Source organism: Ranitomeya imitator, chromosome 2 (assembly GCF_032444005.1).
Source record: "Ranitomeya imitator isolate aRanImi1 chromosome 2, aRanImi1.pri, whole genome shotgun sequence".
In the NCBI taxonomy this organism is placed as follows: Eukaryota; Metazoa; Chordata; class Amphibia; order Anura; family Dendrobatidae; genus Ranitomeya; species Ranitomeya imitator.
In genome coordinates this window covers 667712344-667733040 of record NC_091283.1, presented here as the reverse complement: position 1 = coordinate 667733040, position 20697 = coordinate 667712344, and the positions used below count along the sequence as shown (strand labels likewise).

Below are 20697 nucleotides of genomic sequence, written 5' to 3'. Positions count from 1 at the left end.
AGAAAATAACCAAGAGTGACACCATTATAAAAACTGCACCCCTCAAGGTGCTCAAAACCACATTCAAGAAGTTTATTAACCCTTTACGTGCTTCACAGGAACTGAAACAATGTGAAAGGAGAAAATGAACATTTAATTTTTTTTGCAAACATTTTACTTTAGAACCATTTTTCTTTATTTTCACAAGTGTAAAAACAGAAATTTAACCATAAATTTTGTTGTGCAATTTCTCCTGAATACGCAGATACCCCATATGTGGGGGTAAACCACTGTTTGGGCGCACCGCAGAGCTTGGAAGAGAAGGAGCGCTGTTTGACTTTTTCAATGTAGAATTGGCTGGAATTGAGATCGGACGCCATGTCGCGTTTGGAGAGCCCCAGATGTGCCTAAACAATAGAAACCCCTCACAAGTGACACCATTTTGGAAACTAGACCCCTTAAGGAACTTATCTAGATGTGTGGTGAGCACTTTAAACCCCCAAGTGCTTCACAGAAATTTATAAAGTAGAGCCATGAAAATAAAAAATCCTTTTTTTTCCCTCAAAAATGATTTTTTAGCCTGCGATTTTTTATTTTCTCAAGGGTAACAGGAGACATTGGACCCCAAAATCTGTTGACCAGTTTGTCCTGAGTATGCTGATATCCCATATGTGGGGGGTGCACTGTTTAGGCACCCATCGGGGCTCGGAAGGGAAGGAGCGCCGCTTGGAATGCAGACTTTGATGGGATGGTCTGCAGGCATCATGTTGCATTTGCAGAGCTCCTGAAGTACCTCAACAGTAGAAACCCCCCACAAGTGACCACATTTTGGAAACTAGACCCCCCAAAGAGCATATCTAGATGTGTGGTGAGCACTATAAACCCCAACTGCTTCACAGAAGTTTATAATGTAGAGCCATGAAAATAAAAAAAATCTATTTTTTCCACAAAAATGATCTTTTCACCCCCAAATTTTTACTTTCACAAGGGTAACAGGAGAAATTGGACACCAAAAGTTGTTGTCCAATTTATGCCAAGTACGCTGATGCCCCATATGTGGGGGTAAACCACTGTTTGGGCACACGGCAGAGCTCGGAAGGGATGGAGCGCCGTTTTGGAATGCAGACTTTGATAGAATGGTATGTGGGCGTTATGTTGCGTTTGCAGAGCCTCTGATGTACCTAAACAGTAGTAACCCCCCACAAGTGACCCCACTTTGGAAACTAGACCCCCAAGGAACTTATCTAGATCTGTGGTGAGAACTTTTAATGCCCAAGTGCTTCACAGAAGTTTACAATGCAGAGTCATGAAAATAAAAATAAAAAATTTTTCCACAAAAAAGATTTTGTAGCCCCCAAGTTTTTATTTTTACAAGGGTAACAGGAGAAATTGGACCCCAAAAGTTGTTGTCCAATTTATCCCGAGTACGCTGATGCTCCATATGTGGGGGTAAACCACTGTTTGGGCGCACGGCAGAGCTCAGAAGGGAGGGAGCACCATTGACTTTTTGAGCGCAAAATTGGCTGTCGTGTTTGGAGACCCCCTGATGTACCTAAACAGTGGAAACCCCCCAATTCTAACTCCAAACCTAACCCCAACACACCCCTAACCCTAATCCCAACCCGATCCATAATCCTAATCACTAACCCTAACGATAATCACAACCCTAACCCCAAAACAACCCTAATCTCAACCCTAACCATAACCCTAATCAAAAGCCTAAATCCAACACACCCCTAATCCTAATCTCAACCCTAACCTCAAACCTAACCCTAATCCCAATACACCCCTAACCCTAATCCCAAAGCTAACCCTAATCCCAAGCATAACCCTAATGCCAACCCTAACCCTAAAACCAACCCTAATCCAAACCCTAACCCTAATCCCAACTCTAACCCTAACTTTAGCCGCAACCCTAGCCCTTTTAGCCCCAACCCTAACCCTAACTTTAGGCCCAACCCTAAGGCTACTTTCACATTTGCGTTGAGTGGCATCCATCGTTTTGGACAAAAAATGGATCCTGCAAATGTGCCCACAGGATGCGTTTTTTGCCCATAGACTTGTATTGCTGATGGATCGCGATGGATGGCCACACGTCGAGTCCATCGTGCACTGGATCCGTTGTGTTTTGGCGGACCGTCGTCACAAAAAAGTTCAATGTAACTTTTTTTGTACGTCATGTCCGCAATTTCCGACCGTGCATGCGTGACCGTAACTTCCCCCCCACCTCCCCAGGACATAGACTCGGCAGTGGATGCGTTGAAAAACTGCATCCGCTGCCCACGTTATGCACAATTTTCACAACGTGCGTCGGTACGTCGGGCCGACGCATTGCGACTGCCCCGTACCGAAGCAAGTGTGAAAGAAGCCTAACCCTAAATTTAGCCCAAACCCTAAATTTAGCCCTACCCCTAAATTTATCCCCAACCCTAAATTTATCCCCAACCCTAACCCTAAATTTAGCTCCAACCCTAACCCTAAATTTAGCCCCAACCCTAACCCTAAATTTAGCCCCAACCCTAAATTTAGCCCCAACCCTAACCCTAAATTTAGCCCCAACTACTCCAGCTGCCGGCTGGCAGATCATGACGGGCACACTGCGCATGCGCCCGCCATTTTCTTTCCGGATGATGAAGCTGGCGGATAGGAGGGGACGCAGGAGAACCCAGGTACACCGGTAAGTATAGCAGGGTCCCGGAATCCCCCTATTGACCTATGACAGATCGCTTTTTTTTTTTTTTTGCGGCCGCCGGTAAACAGTTAATTATCGGCGATCGCAAAACAGGGGTCAGTAAAAACCGACCCCGATCATGTTCTTTGGGGTCTCGGCTACCCCTGGCAGCCGAGACCCCAAAGATTTTCCGGGTGCCGGCCGGCGGGCACACTGCGCTCGCCATTTTTTGGCAGGAACAAGATGGCGGCGCCCATCGGGAGCCACAATGAGCACTGGGGGAGAGAGGTGAGTATCGGGGGGCTATTGGGGACCTCATTTCTCTGTCCTCTGAAGTGCGATCACATCGGAGGACAGAGAAATTAAATGGGAAATCGCGTTTTTTTGCGACCACCGGTGAACGGTTAATTGCCAGCGATCGCAACCCGGGGGTCAGTAAAAAAACCCCGAATCATGTTCTCTGGGGTCTCGGCTACCCTCGGCAACAGAGACCTCAGAGAAAATCTGACTCTGGGGGGCGCTATTCACTTTTACCACAGCGCCATTAATTAACGGCGCTGTAGTTTAAGTACCCTTATCTGCCGCCGTTAAAAGGCGTATCGGTTGTCGTTAAGGGGTTAAAGCTGTTTTGAAGACAAAGAGCAGTCCCACCAAATATTGATTTGAATTAATTTCCCTTTTGTTTATGCTCTTTGCTAATTGCTAAAAATGAACTATTAACATTTCTATTTATGAAACCAGTCTTACTGTGCAGCATTTTTTCTACTTCATCTGGTTAAAAGTTTTGCTAAATAGCACAAAACACAGATCATTTAAATAAGCACTTCTCCCATAAATTTTTTTATCCTATTAATACTGTATAAGGCAAGCGTTATTTTATTGCTCATTTTACCCTTTCACACAGCTAATTCTTCTCTTTTTCATCAGGTCTATGATATCACATGATTATTGACTGACTAGCTGAATGAGGCCGGCGTCACACTTGGCGTAAGACAATACGGAACGTATTATACGTCCGTACTACGCGTTCAATACGCCACAATGTCTCCGTAATGGACTTCCGTAGTTACTGCGTTTCTTAGGTGTGGTCGCGTATTTTGCGCATGTGCTTGTGTAATCCGTATGTAATCCGTATTGCGTTTTTTTCACGCACCCTCACAAAATGGACATTTAACGGTTTTCTGGCCTGCACATCATTTAAATCATCATTAAACACACTATTTAAGCCCTCGACAACAGGTGGACCCCTCCCATCTGCCCTATATGTTCTCTAGCATATTTTGGGTGTGTTGCTTGGAACTTACAAACATGTCTGACCATGTGTATTTAAGCACAACTCAGCGGGTGTTGCTTCACTGGGTGTTGTCTCGTCGCTTTGGACAGCCATATCCGGTCAATGTTGATCCGCGAAGGAGGAGACGAAGATTGTGGGTCCATCCTCTATTGACCCAACGCCAGAGTAAAGGACATTTCCAGAGACTATATTCAGCTTTGAGGGCACATCCTGACAAGTTTTACCTGTATAGTCGCATGTCCATCAGGACTTTTGACATGTTGTTGGAGATCTTACGTCCTGCCCTCACCTATCAGGACACCTGGATGAGAAAAGCCATCTCTGCTGAAGAGCGTCTGCTCCTTACCTTACGGTATGTATTCCACATTCGCCCATACTGTTTTTTGTTTGTTTGTTCTAAACTGTGTGGTGTCCTACTATGTTTCATTAACTTAACTTGGACATGAAGCCACAAGCACATATAAAAGAATGTTGTTAATATGCTATTATTTTAATATAGTAAAATTAACCTTTTGCAATTAGAAATAATGTCCTAGGAAATGAAATATACACTTTTGCTTATTCCTGTTTTCGTAGTCATCATGTTAATGGTTTTTTTACATTTTTCTTGTATTGCAGCTTCCTGTCCACAGGCTTGTCCTATGCGGGTCTACACCTGGAGTTTCTGATTGGGCGGTCGACAATTTCAGGCATTGTTAGGACAACCTGTTCCCAAATATGGCAGAAACTTCAGGAAGTTGTGATGCCTGAGCCCAAACAGGAGGATTGGCTCAAAATCGCCACTGGTTTCAAAAATACTTGTGACTTCCCTAACTGCATTGGAGCTGTGGATGGGAAACATATCAGGGTGCGTAAGCCGCCGAACTCTGGTTCCCAATTCTACAATTACAAACAGTTTTTCTCTGTAGTTCTGTTAGCAGTTGCTGACAGTAACTACAGGTTTATAATTGTAGACATTGGTGCCTATGGGCGAACTGGAGACTCTAGGGTCTTCAATTCGTCCATAATGGGTCGGCGGCTACGTGACAACCAGTTGAACCTCCCACCACCACAACAACTTCCAGGCTCCAATGCGGAAGCACTGCCTTTTGTTTTTGTTGGAGATGAGGCCTTCCAACTGACGAGGCACGTCATGAGGCCTTACCCCAGGCGCAACCTTGACCACCGGCGGAGGGTGTTTAATTTGAGACTTGCAAGGGCACGGAGACTGGTTGAGTGCGCCTTTGGGATTCTTGTTGCCAAATGGCGTGTTCTTCAGTCTGCCATCCAGCTGAGTGAGGCTACAATCAATGAAGTGATCAAAGCCTGTGTAATTCTACATAATTTCACAAGAATACATGATTGTTCCTCTCCACATTTTGAAGATCACCTCATGAACAATGTTAGTAGGCCTACCCCATATGTCCCTCCTTCGCGCCATCCACTTTCTGGTCTTAAAGTTCGTGATGTCTTTACAAATTATTTTTTGACTCCTTAAGGTGCTACTCCCTGGCAAGACTATGCATTTTTGCATGTTTAATTATTTTGATCTATGAAGTATGTGTTAACCAATTTCTAAACTCTGTCTGTTGTATTTAATTATTTCACATATGGTTGTCAGCATATCATGTGTGTGTGATGGAAGAATGATTCGAGCGCATCCAGACTTTGATTGGTATTAATATAACTTTTTACTGCATACCATTTGTTATGGTTTTTTTTTTTGGGCCCATAACCAGATTTTGGCCACAAATTTGCCTTTTTTTAGTGGCAACAACATTCTGTACAAAATCCACAATTAAGACTGCTATGTATGCACAATCTAAACCAATATTGTGGTTAAAAAAATATAAACCTCCAAAAAATAACAAGGAAAAAATAACAAACAAAAACAAACATAAAACAAAATTACAAGTCCTGGTATGTTGGGGCAGGAGATGTAGCTTGCTCAGGGTCAGCATCAGGTGGCCTTTGTAGGCCCAATTGTCCAGCACCCTGTGCAGATGTTGTAGTGGCCTGAGGGACATTAGCCCAGCTATGATGCTGGTAAGTTTGAAGAGTGGGCCGAGGATTTGGGACATACCCCTGCTGTTGCTGACCATATGTCCGGGAATCATACCCCAACCCAAAATGACCATATTGTCCATACCCAGGTTGGGACCAGCCTCCAGCACTAGGTGAGGACAAGTGGCCATATTGGGATGGTTGATGATATCCAGCCATATGTTGCTGAGGTTGCCATTGTGGGTTCGTTGTTGTTTGGGGTTGAGGTGTTGACTGACGTTGAGGGGGTGCTTCAAATCCTTGTTGAGCAGCCAGGCCTTGTAATCTTTGAGGCCGCAGAATATTTTCAGGTGACATCTGCCACTGTTCAATCATCTGCAATAGATTGTATGGGTTGTTTGGGGGGGTGCATGCGTCAATAAGGATCTGAAAACACCCTCTCAAACGCAGCCTCAACTCCCGCTCTATGGACCTTAAGTACTGGGCAAGGCTCCTTGTAAATCCCTCCTCCCCATCATCCTCTCGAACCCGTGCCAAATAGTTCATGACCCCAGCATCAACGTTTCGGCGGCTTTGGATCAGCTCTCTCCTGCGGCGTGAACGCTGTGGTCTGACTGCAGCCTGTGGGGATGGATCCAGGGCAACAGTTGGGCTGCTATTTCCAGGCTCATCCTGGCTAGGTGGTGGTGCTGCAGCTGATGATGATGCTGCGGCGGAAGATGCAAACTCTGGGGCCTCTGGGTGTGGTTGTGATGCAGATGGAGCTGCCTGGCCAGATGTGGAGGATCTATGAGGGATGGAGCCTGAGGGAGCAGCAGATGGAACAGCCACCTCTTCACCTTCCCCAACTGGGTCAATGACCAGCTCTGACTCAGACCCTGTCTCCCTGTCAGTGAGGTTAGACTGAGTTCTGAAAAATAAAACAAAAAATTTTGTCACAATTTTAAAGAAATTTTCTATCCCCCCCAAAAAATTAAAACAAACAGTGAGTGATGTTTGTACTTACGGCCTGAGGTCCATGCTGGGGTTAAGGAAGGTTAGGCGGTCGAAATATATGTATTTTTTTTTTTTTTTAGGAGGTGCCCCGGCTCCACTTTTCTCCCGCTGCTGCCTCTCCCTCCTATACTGGTCACGGATACTCCGCCACCTTTTTGTAACATCACCCACTAAAAAACAACAAAAAATACACACATTCATTACACCATTATGCAGATTGCTCACACAAGGTGAAATTGAATACACAGATTTAAGTGAAGCATACAAATAGGCATTTGAGGAGCACATTTAATATTAAATTTTAAAACCAAACACACAATTATGAAGCAAGGCCACAAGGACAGAGTCCCCTAACCTCTATCACAGAAAGGACAATTAATGGGAAACACTGTTAGTAAGGGACACCTATTTAAAACATTAATGAAATCCTTTTATCAGGTACAACACCATGTATCTACTGGTGTGCTTTCTAGTTCTTTCATGAATATTTAAGACATTCTTGATGAGAAATTCAAAGTAGTAAAGGCCTGCTGTTTCACAAGAGCATTACATTTCCAACATGGGTGTACTTACTTATCTGTCGCTGTGCCTCACGTGGCTGCTGGTCATAATGTGGGAAGAGGGACCCACACACACTCCTCCATGCAGCCTCTTTTTGTGCCCTGTTGGCATAATTTGGGTCTCTTTGGTCCCATATGACAGGCCTCTCTTGGACCAAAATTATCAGCATGTCCGAATTGACAATGTTTGCCATGCTGAATATCACTCCGTGGAGGCGTGCAGCAGACTTCCGGGTTCACTGTCTGGCTTTTTCAGCTAATTAGCATGTCTCACCTGCCTGATTGACGCCTTTGGACATTTCCGGACATCTGCCTGTAAGTTGCGTATTTCTCGCAAGTCACACGCATGGTCCGTATGCATTCCGTATTATACGCTCTCCCATAGACTTGCATTGGCGTATTTTTTGCGCTATACGCTGACAAACGCAGCATGCTGCGATTTTGTGCGGCCATAGAACGCCGTATATTACGGATCCGTAATATACGGCTGATAGGACTAGACCCATAGAGAATCATTGTGCCGTATGTTATGCGAGTTCTACGGACGTAGTTTCTGCGCTCTTACGTCCGTAAAACTCGCAAGTGTGACGCCGGCCTCATTCTAAGATCAGGAGGTCAATGTTGTCTGTATGAGTAATAAATAAGTCACTGCAAAATCCCTGGCTAAGGGCAGTCCCACACGTCCAGATAATTCCGGTACCGGAAAAAATCGGTACCGGAATTATCCGTGTCCATGTGCCCTACGTTTCTGTGGTACATCAGTGTGGCACACGTGTGCCGCCCGTGTGCCCACTGGGTACCACACGGAGCGTGCCGGAGACAGCGCTAAAGTTTAGCGCTGTCCCCGGCATCGTGCTGAAGCCCCATTCATATGTTCCCTGCAGCAGCGTTTGCTGCAGGGAAAATATGAATATTAGTGTTTAAAATGCAGATCCAGGTCCCCCCCCCTCCTACCCCCTGTGCGCCCCCCCCCCCCCACTGTGATTAAAATACTCACCTAGCTTCCGGATCCCTCGCCACAGCGTCCTCTTCTGGCCGCATCGCCTCCTGTATGCGGTCACGTGGGGGGGGGGGGACCTGGATCTGCATTTTAAACACTAATATTCATATTTTCCCTGCAGCAAACGCTGCTGCAGGGAAAATATGAATTGCGGCTTCAGCACCAGTGGGGGGGACAGCGCTTAATGTAGCGCTGTCTCCTGCACGGAACACACACGGACAGTGTCCGTGTGCGGTACGTGTTTTACACGGACCCATTGACTTTAATGGGTCCGTGTAATCCGTGCGCTCCCACGAACACTGACATGTCTCCGTGTTTGGCACACGGAGACACGGTCTGCAAAAAATCAATGACATCTGAAAAGATGCATTGATTTTTATGTGTCTACGTGTGTCAGTGGCTCCGGTACGTGAGGAAACTGTCACCTCACGTACCGGAGACACTGACTTGTGAAACTGGCCTAAGGGAGGATCGGAGCAGCTGGGTCAGGAGAAGAGATGAGCGAATTTGATAGGAAATTGATCACCAAACATATATTTGGCATGAATATGGCACATTCGGATTTGTGATCACAAACCTGAGCAAAATTTTATAAAAATCGGTAAAAATAGGTAACATTCGGTAAAAGTGAGGGAAAAATTTGGCGTTGCCACAAAAATATTTCCTGCACTTTAGCAACGATAATGGTGGTGTATCATGAGCGTTTGGCATGTGTTTGTAGAGGGGAGGGGCTTTGAAGAGCTCAGAGGCGTGGCATTCTTGGAAGCACAGCAGTCTTATTTTTACCCAACTTCATGTGTGCAAATTGCGGCTAACCAATTAGGAAACACCCACAATGTCCTGACACCTCGGCTTGTGTTATTGGCTGCTGAAATCACACATCCCTCTCCATATAAATAGCGGACATGTTGTTTTAGCGCCATTTTGACACTAACAGCGCAGAGAGGCTGTTCCTGATGTTCCCACTGTTACTAGCAAGATTTCAGCTACTTAGTTAGGCTACGTTCAGATTTGCGTTCCGCCGGGCTGCGTCGGGTGCAGCCGCGGCGACGCATGCGTCATGCGCCCCTATATTTAACATGGGGGCGCATGGAAATGCGTTGTGCTGCGTTTTGCGATGCATGCTTTTTTTGCAGCACGCGTCAGGGCGCAGAGGACGCAGCAAGATGCATTTTTTTGGTGTCCAAAATTCGGCAAAAAAGGACGCATGCGTCGCAAAACGCAGCGTTTTTATTTGCGTTGTGCGTTGCGTCGCCGACGCAGCAGCGCACAACGCAAATGTGAACGTAGCCTTAGGCAGTTGTATATCAGTCAGATAGTGTGGCTAGATTGTGTCCTGTGTGGCTGTAAAATTTACCTTCCGGGAGATTCTCAGACAAAGCCAGCAGGGCACATGTCCTACAAGTGTGTTGTGCTCTGCTTCTATAGTGCTGCATGCACGAGTATAGCATTCTAAATGATATTATTTCAGTAGCTAAATGTGGAAAATACCGCTGTACCCCACATTTTAGCTAGTAAGGCTGGTTTCACATTTGCGTCTGTGGGCGCAGTGTTTGATCCACGTAGATCCACATGCATCATGCGTACATACATTTAACATGGTGTACGCAAGGACATGCGTTTGCATGCGCTCGCTTGCGGATGCGTACGTCATTTCTCGGCCTGCGGCGGGGTCTGGCGAACGCAACATGTTGCATTTTTTTGAGGCGTCAAATATGTCTATGGGAACGCATTGGTACGCAAGTGCGTTTGATACGCATGCGTACTTCACACTAATCATGTTCAGGAAGGTTACCACCTGAAAAATCACTGATGTATAAAAGGGGGTCTGGAGACAGGTAGTCCATTACTCTCAAGACTCTGGATGCAAGCACAAGACTCTGGACAAGACTCTGGAAGCGATTGTTACGGCTTTGCTGCTCTGAAGACTGTTTTGCTGATCTGATGACTCTGGATTTCACTCAGGATGTGAGTATAGAAGCAATGAAAATGTCTTTCACTCACTGCAGTCTGTACTCACTTCTGTCTCTTGCAGCATTCCTCATCAAAGATGTCCTCCAGTGAAGAGCATACTTCCCAGAGCGGAGAAGAGACTGATGAAGTGAATACTTTTGCTACTGATTAGCAAGTATTGACTGTCAATATGACACATGTGGTAAAATCATGTATTTTCTTTACAGAACAGTTCCAGTGCAGCAGAGCAGGAGCAGACTTAGGCCCAAGTTCAGGTGGAAAAACGGCGGGTAAGTATTCTTGACTGTTTTTGTTTTGTTTTATCTTTACAACCAGTGTCGGACTGGGGTGCCAAGGACCTGCTAGTAACTTGGACTTTGGGGGTCCACTTTTCACCTGCATACAAATATTACACTACTCTCAATTGCAAATTTACCTATATGTCCATAGAATAATTTACTGGGTAGTTTGGTTAACCTAACCCCTTCCCGAACTCCGCCGTACTATTACTGCGGAGGTCGGGTCCCCTGCTTTGATGTGGGCTCTGGCGCTGAGCTCACCTCAAAGCTGGGACATGTCAGCTGTTCAAAACAGCTGACATGTGCCCGCAATAGCGGCGGGTGAAATCGCGATTCACCCGCCGCTATTAACCAGTTAAATCCCGCTGTCAGCGTTTGACAGCGGCATTTAACCGGCGCTTCCGGACGGAAATGATCGCATCACCGACCCCCATCACATGATCGGGGGTCGGCGATGCATCAGGATGGTAACCATAGAGGTCCTTGAGACCTCTATGGTTACTGATGCCGGCCTGCTGTGAGCGCCCCCTGTGGTCGGCGCTCATAGCAAGCCTGCATTTCAGCTACATAGCAGCGATCTGATGATGTAGCACAGCCGATTGAGTTGTGCCAGCTTCTAGCCTCCCATGGAGGCTATTGAAGCATGGCAAAAGTAAAAAAAAAAAAAAAAAGTGAAAAAAATAAAATAAAAAAATATAAAAGTTTACATCACCCCCCCTTTCGCCCCATTCAAAATAAATCAATAATTGTTTGGTCTCCGTGACATTGCATTAAAATGTAATAACGGGCGATCAAAAGAACATATCTGCACAAAAGTTGTATCGTTAAAAACGCTAGCTCGGCACGCAAAAAATAAGCCCTCACCTGACCCCAGATCACGAAAAATGGAGTTGCTACGGGTAACGGAAAATTGTGCAAATTTTTTTATTTTGCAAAGTTTGGAATTTTTTTACCACTTCGATAAAACGTAACCTAGACATGTTTGGTATGTATGAACTTGTAATGACCAGGAGAATCAAAATGGCAGGTCAGTTTAAGCATTTAGTGAACCTAGCAAAAAAGCCAAACAAAAAACCAGTGTGGGATTGCATTTTTTTTGCAATTTCACCGCGCTTGGAATTTTTTCCCCGTTTTCTAGTACACGACATGCTAAAACCAATGATGTTGTTGAAAAGTGCAACTTGTCCCGCAAAAAACAAGCCCTCACATGGCCATATTGATGGAAAAATAAAAAAAGTTATGGCTCTGGGAAGGAGGGGAGTGAAAAACAAGAACACAAAAACGGAAAAGGGCAAGGTCGTTAAGGGGTTAATGAATGCTAAGATGCTTTTTTCTGTACAGAGTAAATCAAGTGAATTATGACAAGTACTGTCCATACAATGGGGTTGGGGTACCAGATCTGCCCAAGGGGGTCCACCCCTATGGGCCAGTCAGAGCCTGTTTACAACTATATTTAATGTGTTTCTTTGATTTCTAGGTTCCACATTGTGAAGCCACCATTGAAAATGACCTCAAAATAACATTGGTGCAGGATCGAGTTCTGTTGTGGGACACCAGGGGGGATCAGCGGCACTCAGACACTGTGGTCATTTGGCGGCTATGGGATGAAGTGGCCAGATCGCTGTTGGATGATTGGGACCATGCCACGCCACAAATCAGAAACGATTTATGTAAGTATTGCAATGTGGGCTGACGCGGCAGTGAACCTGTGGTGCATTGTTTTACAATTTCTTTTTTTTTCCTCTTCACAGAGAAAAGAGTCAAATCCGGTGACGTTCGATGAAGGATCGCTTCAATAAGGACATGAAAGAGAATCGGGTTCGAAGTGGTGCTACTCAAAAGATTTCCAAATACAAGTACCATCGTAGTCTCTCCTTCCTGAAGCCTGCGGTTGGTCATCGAACGCAAGTATTTTTGTGTTGTATTTCATGGTATAACATCTGAATTTTTCTTTTCAACAGGATATGTTGGCGCTTAAAATTTTTTTGTAGTAATATTTTTTCTTTTTCAAACAGAACCTGGAGCAGCACCGCTGAACCTAGATGGTCCTCTGTTGGAGCGGCCACTCATCGAACAGCCACCGAACAGTTCCAGTCATCCACCAGCGATGCAGCAAGTGGCCAGGCTTCACAGGCTGGAGAACAGGCAGCTGGTCCTTCAGGTTTTCCCCTGTCCCAGTCCTCTGCCACTGTTTTTTTTTTTTTGCTCTTCTCGCCAGTGGCAGAAGGCCTGGAACAGGCCACTCATGCTATGTATGCTCACATAGGCTTGGTCTTCGAGAATGGCCTAAAGGCCGTTGGAGACAGACTGGAAAGTGTGTTCGCGCATGTGAACTCACATTTCCAGGAAATCAACCTATGCCTTGACCGCCTGGAAGCCGACCTTCAGAGACCGGCACAACCTTTTTTTATACTATAGAGCTGGGCATTTTGGAAAACCTTACACCTGATCTTCAGCTGAATGTGATGCAGGCCTGCCATGCTGCTTACAGCCAGGCTATGCAGCAAACTCGGTACTTCCAGCAGCCACACATGACATTTCCGGCTGTTCCACCACTAACCAGGTTCACCACCATGCTGAGTCCTGCTGCACACCTGCCTCAAGCCACCACCATGCAGAGTCCTGTTGCAGACCTGTCTACCTCAACCACCATGCCGATTCCTGCTGCACACCAGTCGCCCTCCACCACAATGCCAAGTCCTGCTGCACACCAGCCTCAAGCCACCACTCCCACCATCCCAAACAAAAAAAGAAGCAAACAGAAGGCCGGTACCAGTTCAGCACAGCAAACCAAGAAGACGACTAGAGCTAGCAAACGTACCCCCAAAACTGTCCTACCACCTCCACCCTCCAATGTGTCTGTTTTCTAATTTGTCTCTCCCTTCCCACGCTTCCACTTCTAATGTGTCTACTTCCATCCTTGACCTCCCAGATCTCACGCATTTTGTAGGCCCTTCCCCTGGAACCCCTTCATCATCCACACATGCTAGCCAATCACCCCAGCTCCACACTCCCCCATGTCCATCATATTTCACCCTCCAACATTCCCCAGTTAATTTTTTATTCCATAAAGCTAATTTTTTATTATTAAATAAAATTTTGCTTTTGTTTGCATTCACAGTGTGTTCTTTATCTCTGTATGCGCCATCGCCACACTTATGCGATGTCGCCGCAAACACACACTTGTGTATTGTATTGTTGAGGGAACTTGGAACAGGTGTTTATCTAGAGGTTTTTCATTATTTCAGTCAGCAAACATTACAGGAACACTAACATTACAGGTACATTTTAGCGGCTTAACCATTTCGTCTTGCCTTGCCAGACATCCATTACCAGAAACAAAGTAGGCAGCAAATGTATCCCTCATTTGTGCAACTTCCACTGAAGTCATCAGAGGGTGATCTTGGTAATCACGCAATGTTATTGCACACAACCTTCCCTGGCTACAGGTTGAGTGTAGGCAGCCATTGGTTAACCTCTGCATGGATAGCTGTCCACAACTGTTGATCTGTATAACTGCAATCTCCAAGGCATATTAATTTAATAGCTGCTTGATTGCGGTGAGCGGTGGCTGCGCAGTACACAGCTGGGGGGAGGGATGGGGGGGGGGGGGTCATGTCCCTTTGCAGTGTTGTAACGTTGGTTTCATTAAGGCAGAGGTTGAGGGCACAGGTGGAGGCCCTAAAGGAGGTGGAAGAGGCAGAAGCACTGGAGGAAGTATTTTTCCTTGCTGTAGGTTTATGAAAATGAATGTTTAAACTGTATTTTGTGATCACATCGTGGATGTGTGGTTTGTTTGGCTATTTTCTTGCTAAGGGGAGCAAGTTTATCTTTCAAATGGTGTATCGTGTGTGTGGGTGCAGTATGAACAGAGATACAAAGGAATCAAGGAATCACCGAAAACTAGGAATTAGTCCTACCGGTAATGGTATTTCCAGGAGTCCATCATGACAGCACCACCAGGAGGTTGTCCTTCATATCCTTGATAGGAACAGGAACACAGAAGAGGTTAAAAAGCCCCTCCCCACTTCCACCCTTCAGTGATTTTCCAAAGTACAACACCAGGATGGATGCAACGCAATTTTATTGAACTTCCTCTCTATACATGTTGATATCATACATCAGAAAGGAATTCAAGGAAGGGTAAATAATGGGTGATGTCATGATGGACTCCTGGAAATACCATTACTGGTAGGACTAATTTCTAGTTTCCAGGACGTCCCTCCTGACAGCACCACCAGGAGAAATGCCAAACAACTCTTATTCGGGGCGGGATTAGAGCTTGGAGGACTTTCCTCCCAAAGACAGTCTGTTGATTTGACAGAATGTCCAGTTTGTAGTGTTTGCAAAAGGTATTTGAGTTAGACCAAGTTGCCGCACAGCAAATTTGGTCCATATATGCACCTGCACTCTGCCCATGAAGCAGATATCGCTCTTAGTGAGTGAGCCTTTAGGTTTTCTGGAGGAGATTCAAATATACGCAGCGCAAATGGTAGATTTAATCCATCTGGCTAGAGTAGCCTTTGAGGCTTTTTTCCCTCTATTCTTCCCGGACATCTGGATAAAGAGGTTTGAATCAATTCTCCAGCCGTCTGTAAGTTTTAGATATTGCAATACTGTTCTTTTAACATCCAGGGAATGGAGAGAACGTTCTTTGTCATTGTTGTAGTTCTGGCAGAATGTAGGCAATATAATTTCCTGGTTTCTGTGAAAGTCTGTCACTACGTTTGGGAGAAACGTAGGATCCAATATTAGAATAATGCAATCTTCTTGTATTTTTAAGTATGATTCTGTTATGGACAGGGCTTGGATCTCACCTATTTGCCTTGCTGACGTTATTGCGACTAGGAAGACGATTTTGAATGTTACAGACTTCAGGTCTGCTTGATCTAGTGGTTCGTATGGAGCTTTCCGTAATTCGTTTAGTACTAAGCTGAGATTCCAGGGGGCTACTAAACTACGTATTGTTGGCCCGATACGTTGCGTAGTTTTTATGAACCTCACTACCCAGGGGTGAGCAGCTAGCGGATAGTCATAAAAGGCGCTTAAAGCTGAAATTTGTACCTTTAGAGTACTAGGCCTCAAACCCATATGAAAGCCTGATTGATGGAAATTTAAGATCTGAGGAATATCTGGCTCTTGGAAGAAGGATATTGGAGTTTTGCTCTGTGTGCAAAATTTCATCCAGATTTTTAGGTATATAGCCGAGGTCACTGGCTTCCTGCTTTTTTGCATGGTTGAGATAACCGAATCTGATAGACGTTTTGATCTTAGGATCTCCTTTTCAAGATCCACGCTGAAAGTTGTAGCATGTCTAGATTTTGATGGACCAGCGGTCCCTGCGTCAGAAGGTCCCACCTTAGTGGTAGTAGAACTGGCTCTCCCAACGCCATCCACTTCAGCTGGGGAAACCAGCTCCTCTTAGGCCAATATGGCACTATTAAAATTACTGTTGGCAGACTTTCCTGAATTTTCCTCAGAACTCTGGGAATTAAAGCGAGTGGCAGGAATGCATAAGAAAGTTTCATGTCCCAGTGTTGAGCCAAGGTGTCCACGCCCGTTGGATGGTCTCTTGGATTTAATGAGAAGAATTCTCTTGTCTTTGTATTTTGCTTTGAGGCGAATAAGTCTATTTGTGGAGAGCCCCATTGCTGAGTTAGCTGAACAAAGACTTTTTCGTTTAGAGACCACTGCGAGGGTTGCACCTTTTCTCTGCTGAGAAAGTCTGCTATCTGGTTCTCTGAACCTTTTAAATGTACTGCCGTGATGGACTTCACAGCGCATTCCGCCCAAGAGAATATTGATTCTGCTAGTCTCTGGAGGTGATGGTGTCTCGGACCTCCCTGATGAAGAAGGAAGGATACTGTAGTCGAGTTGTCTGAGAAGATTCTGATGTGACGCCCCTGTATCTCCTCTTGGCACCTGGTTACTGCTTCCCAAACCGCTCTGCGTTCCCTGTAATTGGAGGAACTGTTGCGTACCGATGTGGGCCATGTTCCCTGAAGGTAACGTCCTTCTATGTGGGCTCCCCAGCCGCTTAAGCTTGCATCGGTGGTTACATTTATGCATGGAGATACTCTCCAAGGTCTCCATTTTTTGAGGTTTTCTATGTTGACCCACCATGAGAGGGACTGCTTTACCTCGCTGGGCAACAACATCTTGTTGTCTAATGAATTTTTCTTTCTCTTCCATACCGAAAGGACTTCCCGTTGAAGAGTTCTGGAGTGAAACTGGCTCCATTGTATGCTGGGAATACATGAGGTCATTAGACCTAGAATCCTCATGGCTTTCCTGATGGAAATGTATTTGCGTTTTCTTAATGCTTGAAATTCTTGTTTGATTGTCTGTTGTTTTTGGTCTGGTAGGAAGGAGTATTCCCGTTTGGAATCTAGTAGTACTCCCAGGAATATGGAGAATAGGATAGAGTAATGTCCATGAAATCGCTGGTGATGGGGTACCGGAACTATGACTTGCAGCTCTAAGAGCTCCTGTATGTCTTAACAGTCTTTGATGAACTGCTGATGACTCGGTATGCGTTAAGCAGTACCTTTTGGGGGGGAAGGTGAGTGAATGCTATCCTGTACCCCTGGGCGACTGTAGAATCCACTGATTCTGAGTGATATTCTGCCATCTCTATAGGAAGTACTGTAGTCTTCCTCCTATATTGTTGGCGTCATTGTCTGCTGGGTCCTGACGATTGGTCTCAAAAAGAACCTCTTCCCCTGCCACCTTTAGGGTAGCTCCATCTGCCGGACTTCCCTTTCCCTTTGTAGTCCTGCCTAGGGTGGGAGCGAGTTTTCCGAAAGAATGGCGTCTTCTTTGGCTTCTCTTCGGTAAAGCCTTTTTTCTTGTCAGATGCTTTCTCAAGCAGCTCATCTAGGACTGGACCGAATACATGAGAACGGAATCGAACACAGTTTGCTTTTCGATTGAGTATCTCCCGTCCAAGATCTTAGCCAAAGGGCCGTCTTGCCGCATTTGACAGTGCGTTATTTCTGGCTGCAAAACGCACTGACTCCGCTGAAGCATCCGCTATGAAATCAGGCACCATTTTTAGTATTGAGAGAGACTTCAGAATTTCTTCCCTGGGAGTCCTGTCTTTAATGTGACCTTCCAGTTTGTCTACCCAGAGACTCATGGATCTTGCTACAGAGGTGGCCGCTATGTTTGTTTTCAAAATGGCAGCTGACGACTCCCAGGCTTTAAGAAGATCTTCTGATCGCTTATCCATCGGGTCTTTTCAGCCAGATGAGTCTTCAAAAGGAATAGATGTTTTCCTTGAAAATTTTGCTACCGGAATGTCGATCTTTGGTACAGATTCCCAGACTTTAATCTCGTGCGGATTAAAGGGAAGACGGTACTGGAAGTCCCTCGGGACTACTAGCTTCTTTCCCACATCTTCCCATTCTTCCAGTATCATCGCTGTTATATTGTTGTTTACTGGAAATACTCTGTTCCTGCGGGTTCTCAGGCCACGAACATCTCGTCCTGAACCGATAAGTGGTTCAGTGGAGTCCTCTACCTTCATGGTACTTCTCACTGCTTTTACGAGAACATCCGTGTTTTCGGACGAAAACTGGTATCTTTTGCGTTCCTCTGGAACCATTACCGAGGAATTGTCCTCCTCATCCAAGTACAGGTTGGAATATCCTGATACCTCTCCTTCTTCCGAACTCCAGTCCACATCCCATTTAGGATGAGGGAATTGGGGTGGAACCATTGTTGAGACGGTAGCCTGGACTTCATCTCTAATCATAGTTTTTATATTAGTTAACAATGAAGCCTGTTCATCTTTGAGTAATTTAGCGATGCACACTTCGCATAATTTCTTGTTATAACCGTCTGGGAGTTTGGCGGTACATAACGGACATCTGGTAGCCTTCTTTTTAGTTGTAGCAGACCTTTTGGGGATGTCCTTGCCCTAAAATGTAAAATAAGGCCCTGTAGCTAATGGATCTAAAGTCCCGCTAGGTCCTTTCCCCACCACGTTTACTCACCTGGTCCGTGGGCAGCTCTAGGGATTGGACGTCTGGACGACTTGCACCCTCCATCTCATCAAGTCAGGTGTGCTGTCAGCTGTGGTCATTAAATATTCAGTCTTACCCGACTTCAAAACATCTGATTCGTCCTTCCGAGCTCAGCTGCTGGTATGCACGGTGATTGCAGGTCCCTGGCTGCACTGCGCATGCGTGATCTGGAACGCACGCTGACCAGCCTGGGATCCCCAGATGTCGGCGCCATCATAACCCGTACTCTCCTCTCTCGCCGGCGTGCCCGGCTGATACCGGAAAGTCGGCGCTGCAAACTCCATGAATCTGGCGACGGGCCAGTACATAGCTTCAATGCCTTTAACTTGCAGCAACTGCTGACACACTCCAGCCACGAGGTCTGGCATTGTCTTGCATTAGGAGGAACCCAGAGCCAACCGCACCAGCATATGGTCTCACAAGGGGTCTGAGGATCTCATCTCGGTACTAGTGATGAGCGAGTATACTCGTTGCTCGGGTTTTCCCGAGCACGCTCGGGTGGTCTCCGAGTATTTGTGACTGCTCAGAGATTTAGTTTTCCATGCTGCAGCTGCATGATTTGCGGCTACTAGACAGCTTGATTACATGTGAGGAGTCCCTAGCAACCAGGCAACCCTCACATGTACTCAGGCTGGCTAGCAGCTGTAAATCATGCAGCTGCATCAACAAAAACAATCTCCGAGCAGTCACAAATACTCGGAGACCACCTGAGCGTGCTCGGGAAAACCCGAGCAACGAATATACTCCTTCATCACTACTCGGTACCTAATGGCAGTCAGGCTACCTCTGGCAAGCACATGGAGGGCTGTGCAGCCCTCCAGAAGAAATGCCACTCCACACCATTACTGACTCACTGCCAAACCGGTCATGCTGAAGGATGTTGCAGGCAGCATTTCTCACTCCATGGCGTCTCCAGACTTTGTCACGTCTGTCACATGTGCTCAGTGAGAACCTGCTTTCATCTGTGAAGAGCACAGGGTGCCAGTGGCAAATTTGCCAATCCTGGTGTTGTGTGGCAAATGCCAAGCGTCCTGCACGGTGTTGGGCTGTGAGCACAACCCCCATCTATGGACGTCGGGCACTCAGACCATCCTCATGGAGTCAGTTTCTAACCATTTCTGCAGACACATGCACATTTGTGGCCTGCTGGAGGTCATTTTGCAGGGCTCTGGCAGTTCTCCTCCTGTTCCTCCTTGCACAAAGGCGGAGGTAGCGGTCTTGCTGCTGGGTTGTTGCCCTCCTGCGGCCCCCTCCACGTCTCCTGGTATACTGGCCTGTCTCCTGGCAGCGCCTCCAGCCTCTGGACACTACACTGACAAGACAGCAAACCTTGTTGCCACAGCTCGCATTGATGTGCCATCCTGGATTAGCTGCATTACCTGAGCCACTTGTGTGGGTTGTAGTCGGTCTCATGCTACCACGAGTGTGAAAGCACAACCAACATTCAAAAGTGACTAAAACATCAGCCAGAAAGCATTGGTACTGTGATGTTGTCTGTGGTCCCCACCTTCAGAACCACTCCTTTATTGAGTGTGTCTTGATAATTGCCAATAATTTCCATCTGTCGTCTATTCCATTTGCACAACAGCATGTGAAATTGATTGTCAAAGTGTTGCTTCCTGAGTGGACAGTTTGATTGGAGGAAGGGAAGCAGAGGCCACTTGATGCAGCATATGTTCTTTCTGGCCCTTATCTACAAAGCATACCATTGTACGGTTGCTAAAGAAAGGGAGCAGAGTTGCCCGTCCAGTAACAGAAGTTGTGAAAATGCTGTGCAAATTCTGACTGAAGCAAAACAAACTAACTTCTCATGCCTCATATACTTGTCTCACAACCCTAAACAGCTATTCAGTACTTTCAATTCTTTCCTGTGTCAACCAGTTCCCCACCCTCTCATCTGAATACTTAGCCTCACCACCTGTGAATGAGACAATA

At 46.0% G+C, this 20697-nt stretch overlaps 1 protein-coding gene and 1 long non-coding RNA gene across 2 annotated transcripts in view; both read right to left on the bottom strand.

Moving 5' to 3' along the window:
* The window catches only part of LOC138665488 (uncharacterized), a 57037-nt gene that overhangs the window by 22529 nt on the left and 13811 nt on the right, over window positions 1-20697 (bottom strand). The window lies entirely within an intron of this gene.
* On the bottom strand, window positions 5639-7400 carry LOC138667671 (uncharacterized). Its single transcript, XM_069755797.1, has 2 exons — window positions 6934-7400; window positions 5639-6837 (listed from the first exon to the last, which is right to left on the bottom strand). The coding sequence occupies exons 1-2, from the start codon at window positions 7209-7211 to the stop codon at window positions 5832-5834; spliced, it is 1284 nt and encodes a 427-aa protein (XP_069611898.1). The 5' UTR covers window positions 7212-7400; the 3' UTR covers window positions 5639-5831.